Genomic DNA, 11137 nt, shown 5'->3' on the forward strand with positions numbered 1-11137 from the left:
CAGATAGAGTCACACGATCTGGCCCATAAGGCCTTGCGATTCCCATTTCACAGTTAATCTGAGCAGAACTGAAAGGAGGAAGGCCAATCTAACTTTTTGTAACAACACTTTGATTCATACATCAATGAAGAAGCAGAGCGCGCTGCCTCAAAAACACTCGTTTCAAGCATGGAGTCTTTCCAACAGAATGTGCTCTGCCAAAATTTAGATTTAGATTAATACGATTGCCAAAAGACATTAAATTCAGTGAAATAATTCATGAAATGCATTTCATTCATATAGTACTCGAAGTCCATGTGGCAAGGAAATAAACCACTGAAGAAGAATTCTTTGTTTGCAGTGCTAAAAATAGCTAACAAAAATTAAGAGACAATGTACTGTATCAGTCAAAAGCGAGGAAGTCTCACCAAAACTGCTTTTATTAAATCTTTTTCACAATTCTATAATTTATAGAAGTCTCAAAACAACAGCAATTATTTAAAAAATAAACTTCTGTAACACTTTCCTGTCACTACTGAACCATTTAATGCATCTTTGCCAAGTATTATTTGAATTTAAATTAAAAAAAAAAAAATTGCTGACCCCAAACCCCAAACTAGTACTGCAAATCAGACTCAGTTCTTTCCTGGAGATGTTTAATGGGCCTGTAAATCTACCAGAGCAGATGCATGGACTGGCGCTCTCTGAAATGAAGTTTGCCCTGGGCTAGCAACTGCTGCTCTCCTCTCTGATTGAAAAAGTGGCCATATAAACCAGAGAATAAGTCCTCTTGCCTCTCACATCACACCTGCCATTAGGGAAGTAATCCACCAAAGAACCATACCGGAACTTTGGTTGTTGGCCACCTGAGAGACAAAACTAAAAACAGCTAAAATGATAAGCGCAGTTTTAAAATTTTAAGATACCAGACATAAACTAACGGCTGTTTTTTGGACTCTTTACATTTATATACACTAATATTATCTGTAAAACTCCAGCCCAAGGCATTCAGCACCATATTGCTGTGTGACTATTTGAAAAAGTAGAAAATTACTAGGAGGGGACGAGGCTGAGGATTCTCGGGGCAGTCTGGGTAATGAATGGTGACTAAAATAAAATGATAGAGAGAAATCTGGGACATGAGTTTCAGGGCCGCTGAGAGGTGCTGGAGAAAATAGGGTCTTGGCTCTACGCTGGATTCCATTGGGACAGCAGGACTATCTTTAGAAAAGGGCAGGGAAAAAACGGCCACATGTTTTCATTTTCATAACAAGGCTAACTACACTGCACAAGAAAATCAACATTCGCAATATAAAACGTTTAAAACAAACTTGAAAGCCTGGACACGTGAACTCTTTCCGTGGAAAACAGCTGTCAGAAACAGCTTGTCTGGATAATAACAAATGCTAATAGTTCTTAGAAAGAAAATCGGCACTGGAAGGTCACACACACACACCAAAAAAAACGGACGAGAAAATTGCAAATCGGTGCATCTCTACCAACCAATTATGATTCTACCAAGGCTGCATTTAATCGAAAACACAGCAAAAACTGTTATATTGTGATTACAGCAGTATTGTTCCATTTTAAAATATTTTATAATGAAATTAATTTCTGTGAAGGCAAAACAGAATATATGGTGCTCAAACACTCTTATTACCGTCAATGTTGTGAACATTTGGTAACCGTAACACTATTTATTTATTTATTTTTTTTAGGATTCTCTGATGAATGTAAAGTTCAAAAGAACTGTATTTATTTAAAATAGAAATTGTTTGTAACAGTAAATGCTTTTACTCTCACTTTTGATCATTTTAAAGCCTCAAACAAAAAAAAAAACTTTTTTGAAAGTCTACGATCATCTCTCATACAACTCGATACTCAAAAATTGTTTATAAACATCTAGCAGTGCATGTAAATATGCAAAAACCAGTATTTAGTGATTATATTTGACTCTGGACCACAAAAACAGTCTCAAGTACGATGAGTTTATTTGTAGCAATAGCAAAAAATACACTGTATAGGCCAAAATGATTGATTTTCTTTTATGTCAAAAATCATGAGGATATTAAGTAAAGATCATGTTTCATGAAGACATTTTGTAAATTTCCTACGGTAAATGTATCAAAACGTAATTTTTTTTATTAGTAATATACATTGCTAAGAACTTTAAAGGTGATTTTCTCAATATTTTTTGTACCCTCAGATTCCAGATTTTTGACCCTTATGACTGGTTTTGTGGTCCAGGGTCGCACACAGGGTCTGTCCTCATCAGCTTAAATAAGACTATCGGCACAATTTAAATATCATGTCAAAAAAATCTAAACACTCCTCTGAACTGTGCAAAATAGTAACGTTAGAGCTATTACTGTATTTGCATTCAAGTACATTCTGTTCAGAAAAAGTATAAAATAAGGCAAAGCTCAAGAAAAAGTGGCCCAAACTTACCTGCCAGACACCTACAATGGCGTTGGCTATAAGAATTAGTAATATTACAAAAGGCTCCACAAATGCTGTAATGGTCTCCTCGCCTTCTTCAAACCAGGCCAGAACCTAAAAAAAAAAACAACACAACACAAGTCATATTTAAATTAGAATTTCATTCACATTTATACTTCTTTGATTCCTTTGAGGAAGTTCAAAGTTCAGTACCCATACGTTACCAAACGACTAAAAAACACCATGGAGTCTTCCAGGGAAGACACCATTATATAAACCTGTTAATGCGTCATGTCTTTTCATTTTTTTTTGCCCCTCAAGTATGTTTCTGTATATCGTGAGGCTTGGCAGGAGTTGTGGCTTCACGCCAGGTGTCAAAACAGACTGTCGTCAGCAAGTATTGACTATATTTCATGCATGCCACTTTTAGGCAGAATAACAGAGACAAAGTACTCAACGAGCCAGCTATGCAAATTTACAGGCATGCTGACACTGTCCAGGCAAGGCCTAGTGAATACTTAAGCCCTTTATGTAATTTGATCCTATTAAGATAGACCAGCTTTCATCAATCTGGACTCAAATGGTGTACCTGGGCCACACAAGAGGTTTCACTAGTCAGTCTGCGACAACATGCAACACTCAAGTATAGTATAGTACTTTAACACCAACCCACATATTCTAGTGAGGCAAAAAGCTTTGTATTCCCTCTGCAGTCTCTGGAATATTGTTTCTGTGACGTCCTGTTTTATCTTCCAGAGGGTATTCTAGGACAAGCTCGAGTTCTGTTCGATTAAATCCATGACCTTGTATGAGAGGTTTCCTTTGCAGCTCTTGGTCATAATTTCAATGATACATTTTGTCCCTAAACTAGTTTACATAGACAAACTATTCCTTTAGCAATTTGGCTAATCACGGATCTAGGAAGCATTAAACAGACATTTGCATAATTCATGTATAACAGATAAATATAATATACACGACCAGTCAAAAGTTTTGAACAGTAAGATTTTTTTTAATGTTTTTTTTTTAAAGAAGTCTCTTCTGTTTACCAAGCTTGCATTTATATTTAAAAGCAGTAATAATGTGAATGTTTTTCTATTTAAAATAACTGCTTTCTATTTGAATATTTTAAAATGTAATTTATTTTTGTGATCAAAGCTACATTTTCAGCATCATTACTCCAGTCTTCAGTGTCACATGATCCTTCAGAAACCATTCTAAACATGCTGATTTGCTGTTCAAGAAATATTTTTATTATTATTATTATTATTATCATCAATATTTTAAACAGTTGAGTATGTGTTTTTCAGGATTCTTTGATAAATAGAAAGATCAGCATTATTTGTAACAAAAACCTTATACGCTATACCATTCAAAAGCTTGGAGTCAGTATATATTGGGGGAGGGGTGGGAATTATAGAAATTAATAAATGTATTTAGCAAGGATGCTTTAAGTTGATCAAAAGAGAAGACATTTATAGTGTTCCAAAAGATTTCTATTTCATTACCCTAGGAATAAATCACATTTTAAAATATTCAAATACAAAACAGTCATTTTAAATAGTAAAAATATTTCAAATTTACTGTTTTTGCTGTATTTTGGATCAAATAAATGCAGGCTTGAGCAAAAGAGACTTAAAAACATTTAAAATGACACTGTTCAAAAACTTTTGACTGGTAGTTTACATATACTGCCATTAAAAAGTTTGGGATACGTTTTTTTTGATTAAATTGATCAGAAGTGACAATAAGACATTTATTATGCCACAAATGTTTTCTACTTCAACTAAATACTTCCCACAAACATATTAAGCAGCAAAACAGTTAACATTGTGACACCGAAGAGTGAAGTAATGGTTACTGAAAATTCAGCTTTGCCATCACAGGAATACATTTTAAAATATATTAAAATCGAGAAGTTATTTTAAATTGTAATTATATTTCATAATATTATTAAAAAAAAACCTTATTTTGAATAACAGCTGTTGCAGTGTTTTAAAATGGAATTCCTAATTTTTTATGTTTTTATTTAATTTTTTTATTTAATTATTTATATATATATATATATATATATATATATATATATATATATATATATATATATATATATATATATATATATATATATATATATATATATATATAACACATATATACATATATACATATATACATATATACATATATGTATACATATACATATACACACACTAAGTTTGTAGAACAAATATAAGTCATACTACAAATACGATCCTTTTAACAGAAACATTTTCGAACTCATAGCAAAATACATGAGTTAAATGTTATTTCTGGTCAAAAATTATTACTTCTGAATACAAAGCACAGTGGCTTCTCCAAAATTTAGCCCATTAAATAAGATGCCACTCAAAATCATTCCACTGATTTCAATTATAAAGGGCTCTTGTGAAAATAGCTGTGGTTGTGAATTCCACTTGCTGTGCTTAGTCCTGATGGGATGCATTGTGCTGATTGAATAACACCCTTGCCTTGTGGGAATAAGAAAGGTGAGTGCAACAGCAAGTTAATGCATCTCCATAAGAGGTTAGTTAGGGCAAGCATAAGACATTAGGATCTTGTTTCGACCTGTATGTGGCAAAGTGTAAATGGGGTCAGACTTAAACAATACACAGGACCGATTCTGAGGGGAAAAACTTTCCCGTTGCCGGTAACACTTGTGCAATGTCACAACATTGGGTGCCAGATGCGAAGATGAGAAATGAGCAGCTGGTTACAAAAGCAACTGGATTTAAAAAAATGTCGTTTCCTCCTATCTTTTCATATATTTGTCATGTAAACAAGCATGCTATAGTAATAATAATAATACTCCTCAATGTTGATGCAACAAACAGTGATTTTTCAGCGCACCCACATGTCCAAACACAGGAAGTAGATGACAGTCGGTTTAACACAGTAACCTAACCTCCAGGCCAGAGTATTTTACACTATGTTCTCAGTGAGAGCACTCTAAGCTCTCTCAGACTTGCACCATGCTTCCCATTCCAGCAGTGAAACATTATCCAGAACAGACAAGTGTTAAAGACTCCAGACAGCATAAATGAACCACTGAGTGAACCGCTGTAGATCATCACCTTGTAGCCTGATGACAGCATTTTGTAACATAATCAAAATATCACGCAGAGCATTTATGAAGCACTCAGATACCTTCCAGCATAGTACACATTCTCATCAACCACTGCGTCTCGGTTTTTAACACATCATGTAGAGATGAACATTTACCACTAAAAATTCTTAATGAAACAAGCAGAAATCATAAATGCGCTACATTAAATTTTCTACAAGAGTTTCGGTCTTCATATTTGGTTGACCAAGCGTCATTTTAAGACTCGGTGGAAAACTTGGACCGGAAGTGGAGCTGAGTAATTACAGAACACTATGAGTGAGAAGGGGAATTCTGTATTGCTCCAATCCACTAACATTTACTGATCCAGATGAGTTTTTAGTTTACACGTTGCTTGGTGACAACCAAAGCGTGATGCTTTGGCCTCTTTCTTCCATTGGTGGTAAACTAATATATAAACTATTTTTTCACCTGGAAATGTATGTTACTTAATATTAAAGGAGAAGTCCACTTCCAAAACAAAGATTCACATATAATGTACTCACCCATGTACTCACAGACATGTTCATGTCTTTCTTTCTTCAGTCGTAAAGAAATTATGTTTTTTGAGGAAAACATTTCAGCATTTTTCTCCGTATAATGGACTGCTATGGTGCCCCGATTTTGAACTTCCAAAATGCACTTTAAATGCAGCTTCAAACGATCCCAAATGCGGTTGTAAACCATCCTAGCCAAGGAAGAAGGGTCTTATCTAGCGAAACGATCGGTTATTTTCATTAAAAAAAGTACAATTTACATACTATAGAGTGTTTTCTTAAACACTCTTCTTGCCTTGCTCTTGTTGAACTCTGTGTATTCTGGCTCAAGACAGTTAGGGTATGTCAAAAAACTCCAGTCGTATTTTCTCCCTCAACTTCAAAAATCATCCTACATCGCTGCAGAAGTACTGACCCAGTCTTTGCAAAGTGAACATGCAAAGATCAAACACCCTTAACAAAAAGGGTAAAACAGCGATATAGGACGATTTTAAAGTTAAGGGAGAACATGAGATGGGAGTTTTTCAACATACCCTAACTGTCAAAAACTGTACAGGCAGAGTATATAAATTGTATTATATTTATGAAAATAACCGATCGTTTCGCTAGATAAGACCCTTCTTTCTCGGCTGGGATCGTTTACAACCGCATTTGGGATCGTTTGAAGCCGCATTTAAACTGAATTTTGGAAGTTCAAAATCGGGGCACCATAGCAGTCCATTATATGGAGAAAAATGCTGAAATTTTTTCTTCAAAAAACAATTTCTTTACAACTGAAGAAAGAAAGACATGAAAATCTTGGATGACAAGGGGGTGAGTACATTATATGTGAATCTTTGTTTTGGAAGTGGACTACTTGTTTAATTACAAGCTTAGTTTAATTGCTCTTTTGGTTACATGCTAACATACACTACCAGTCAAAAGTTTTTGAACAGTAAGGTTTTTAATGTTTTTTGTAAAGAAATCTTTTTTGCTCACCAAGCCTGCATTTATTTGATCCAAAGTACAGCAAAAATATTTTTACTATTCAAAATAGTAAAAATTTTCTATTTGAATATATTTTAAAATGTAATTTATTCCTGTGCTGAATTTTTAGCATCATTACTCCAGTCACATGATCCTTTAGAAACCATTCTAATATGTTGATTTGCTGCTCAAAAAAACATTTATTATTATTATTGTGTTGAAAACAGCGGAGTAGAATTGTTTCAGATTTCTTCGATGAATAGAAAGTTCAGAAGACCAGCATTTATCTGAAATAACATTATAAACATCTTTATCATCACTTTTAATCAATTTAAAGCATCCTTTTTAAATAAAAGTATTAATTTCTGTCATTTCTTTCCCCCCAAAAAAGTATAGAAAAAAAAAAAAAATATATATATATATATATATATATATATATATATATATAATACTGACTCCAAGCTTCTGAATGGTATAGTGTATAATGTTACAAAAGCTTTTTATTTCAGATAAATGTTGATCTTTGTATCTTTCTACTCAAAATCCTGAAAATAAATTACTCTACCGTTTAAATACTACTACTAATAAAAAGTGTTCTTGAACAGCAAATCAGCATATTAGAATGTTTTCTTAAGAATCATGTGACACTGAAGAAAATTGAAAATTTACCTTTGATCGCAGGTATAAATTATATTTTAAAATATATTTAAATAGAAAACCATTATTTCAAATAGCAAAAATATTTCAAAATTTTACTGTTTTTGCCTTACTTTGGAACAAATAAATGCTTCTTTAAAAACAGTAAAAATCTTACTGTTCAAAAACTATTGACTGGTAGTGTACTTATACTCTGCACAATGACAATCCACCCTTATTTAATCAAATTCAGATAAAACTAAAAAATGGTAATAAGGAAAGTTAAACAGCTACTGTATTCAAATTAATACTGTATTGAAGTACTCACAAAAGATATGCAAGCTGCCAGGAGGAGAATCCTCACTAAAAGATCCTCAAATTGCTCCACCACCAACTCCCACAGTGATTTTCCTGAAGACAAAAGCATGTGAATACATGACAATACAGACAAAGGCGTGAAACGCATAAAAGGCGGCGTTAAAAAAAAAATACATGTCAAAAGCTTACCTTCTTCCGCAGGCAATTCTGTGGGGCAGCCAAAGATTAACAGCATGGGGGGATAAAAACAAAAGATACTCGTTACATTAGATCTTAAAAGTTCAGGTACAGTAAAATCCTCTGCATCACTAAAGCTTCACAGCAAATGACAACAGATTTTAACCTTACTGAGAAAAAAAAAATTAAAGACGTAACAAAACAGGTTGTTTACATTTACAACACTAATTTCTGGCTGAATCTGTAAAATATGAATACTCGCTGGTGGCGAGCAGCAGTGACGTCACACGCCTTCATTTCGGACACATGCCGGCTGATGAAATGAATATCGCCGCATGTGCGCCCGCTCGTTCACGGGCCTAACAATCCTGTTACACTACATGAACATTGCGAAATCATCTAAAACCTCGTTGCTTTCTATTGCACTGCCAATCCTAGTCTCCTCTGTTAGCATTAGCCGGGCCACGTTCGCTCACTCACCGTTCGGTCCCCATTTCTCCCGCTGACGCTTCACTTGCTCCAGGCCGAGCCCCGTGCTCTCGTTGACGGCGAAAAAGCTGTAAACTTCCTCCACGGTTTTCGTATGTGCGTTCTCCATCGCGGACTGCCGGACACGCTGATTATGAACGGACTCGCAACCCCCCACAAACGGGCTTCTTCAAAGCCTTCAGTCTTGACTCCCAAGACCTTCGGACCCACGAAAAACTTGGTCCAAAAACAACCGTAGTGATTACAGATAAACAGTACACGCTAAAAGCCTGTGTTAACTTCTTAGCTCAGGCATTAAATGAGAAGAAAAGTTACAAACCCGGACTAATTCAAGCACACATTACACAACGCGCATTGTAAACTCGCTTGTTGTTCTTGGTCTTTAAGTTTTTTCGATGTCTGCTGGGAGTCCTGGCGTCCTTGTGATGTGCTGGGTAACCAAACGAAGCCCTTAATTAGTCTTTCGGATCTATCCTCGGCTCATTCCCGTAAACCGCAGCACACTGCCGGTGTTCGCAGCTCTAGCACCATCAGCACCAATCGCGTGTCTCCGCTCCGGCGCTCTCCTGATCCGCATGCACCGCTTTCGCTGTCCGCATGTGGAATGCTCTCATTGGCTGCGCGGACTCCGGAAATCCCGTTTCTTCCTTTGACTTTTCTTCGTCACGTCAGTGTGGATCAGCTGACCCTCTTGGCCGACGTCACTCCAGATGAAGAAGGGTGTAGTGTAGCAAAGAAATGTCCCCTGATATGCACAGTATTGAGATGACAGAAGTGGGGTTTTTGATTCATTAGTGACTCGAATTGTTTTGCGCAAGTTCACCAGAAACATTCCTTCACTGACTCATGCACATAGTTACGCCGGTAGGTGGCGACAGTTAATGCTGAATTACTAAATCAAATTTGCAAGTCTGGAAATCTGTTAAATCTGTTTAATTTTATTATAATCGAGATACAGTTTAGTTTTTTATTATTATTTTGAATTAGTTTTCATTTTTATAGCTATATATTATCATTTGTATTAGTCATTGTTTACTTAAATTACATATACTTACACTATATATATATATACACTACCATTCAAAAGTTTGGGGTCAGTAAGACTTGTAATAGTCTTTAAAGATTTTATACAATATAAAATAATGTTTTTTATTTTAACATACTTTAAAATAGAATTTATTCCTGTGATGAAAAGCTGAATTTTTATCAGCTGTTACTCCAGTCTTAAGTGTCACATGATCCTTCAGAAATCATTCTAATATGCGGATTTATTATTAGAATGATCAATGTTGGATAATATCAACAGTTGTGCTGCAAAATATTTTTTGGAACCTGTGATTTTTTTTTTTTCAGGATTCTTTCATGAATAACAAGTTTTAAAAGTACAGTGTTTATTCAAAATATAAATATTTTATAACAATGTAAATTATTTATTATTAACTTTTAATAAACTTTTAATTATTAACTTAATACATCCTTGGTGAATAAAAGTATTAATTTCTTAAAAAAAAAAAAAAGAAACAATAAAAATGTACTGACCCCGAACTTTTGAACGGTAGTGTATATATATATATACACACTACCATTCAAGTCTCTTCTGCTCACTAAGCCTGCATTTATTTGATCCAAAATACAGCAAAAGCAGTAATATTGTGAAATATTAATATATTTCTATTTTAAAAATAACTGCTTTCTATTTAAATATATTTTAGATTTTAAAATGTAATTTATTCCTGTGATCAAAGCTACATTTTCAGCATCATTACTCAAGCCTTCATATGATCCTGTGACCCTTCAGAAAACATTCTAATATGCTGATTATTATTATTATTGTCAGTATTTAAACAGTTGAGTACATTTTTTTCAGGACTCTTTAATAGGAAGATCGAATGATCAGCATTAATCTGAAATAAAAAAAGTTTTTATAACATTATACACTATACAATTCAAAAGCTTGGAGAAATTCTAGAAATTCATATTTTATTTAGCAAGGATGCTTTAAATTGATCAAAAGAAAAGTGATGATAAAGACATTTACAAAGATAATGTTACAAAATATTTATATTTCAGGTAAATGCTGTTCTTCTGAACGTTCTATTCATCAAAGAAACTTGAAAAAATTCTATTTAGTTTTCAACAATTTTTTTGAGCAGCAAATCAGAATATTGGAATAATTTCTGAAGGATCATGTGACTGGAGTAATGATGCTAAGAATTCAATTTTGAAATCACAGGAATAAATTAAATTTTAAAATATATTCAAATAGAAAACATAGTTATTTATAATAGAAAAAACATTTATAAATTTGACTGTTTTGCTGTATTTTGGATCAAATAAATGCAGACTTGGTAAGCAGAAGAGGCTTCTTTACAAATCTTACTGTTCAAAAAATTTTGGCTGGTAGCATATATATATATATATATATATACATTAAATGTGTGTGTGTGTGTGTGTGTGTGTTTGTGTGTATATATATGAAGAGTTCAGAAGCATATAT

General features: G+C 33.8%; 1 protein-coding gene across 1 annotated transcript in view; it reads right to left on the reverse strand.

Moving 5' to 3' along the window:
• The window catches only part of atp2a2b (ATPase sarcoplasmic/endoplasmic reticulum Ca2+ transporting 2b), a 45364-nt gene extending 36094 nt beyond the window's left edge, over positions 1–9270 (reverse strand). The window contains exons 1-4 of the mRNA XM_051093431.1: positions 8632–9270; positions 8164–8181; positions 7985–8067; positions 2428–2532 (exon numbers count right to left, since the gene is read on the reverse strand). Of these exons, the coding sequence (XP_050949388.1) occupies positions 2428–2532; positions 7985–8067; positions 8164–8181; positions 8632–8749 (324 nt within the window). The 5' untranslated portion in view covers positions 8750–9270. The remainder of the gene's footprint in view (positions 1–2427; positions 2533–7984; positions 8068–8163; positions 8182–8631) is intronic.
• Positions 9271–11137: the final 1867 nt, after the last annotated feature.

This window comes from Labeo rohita, chromosome 21 (assembly GCF_022985175.1).
Source record: "Labeo rohita strain BAU-BD-2019 chromosome 21, IGBB_LRoh.1.0, whole genome shotgun sequence".
Classification (NCBI taxonomy): domain Eukaryota; kingdom Metazoa; phylum Chordata; class Actinopteri; order Cypriniformes; family Cyprinidae; genus Labeo; species Labeo rohita.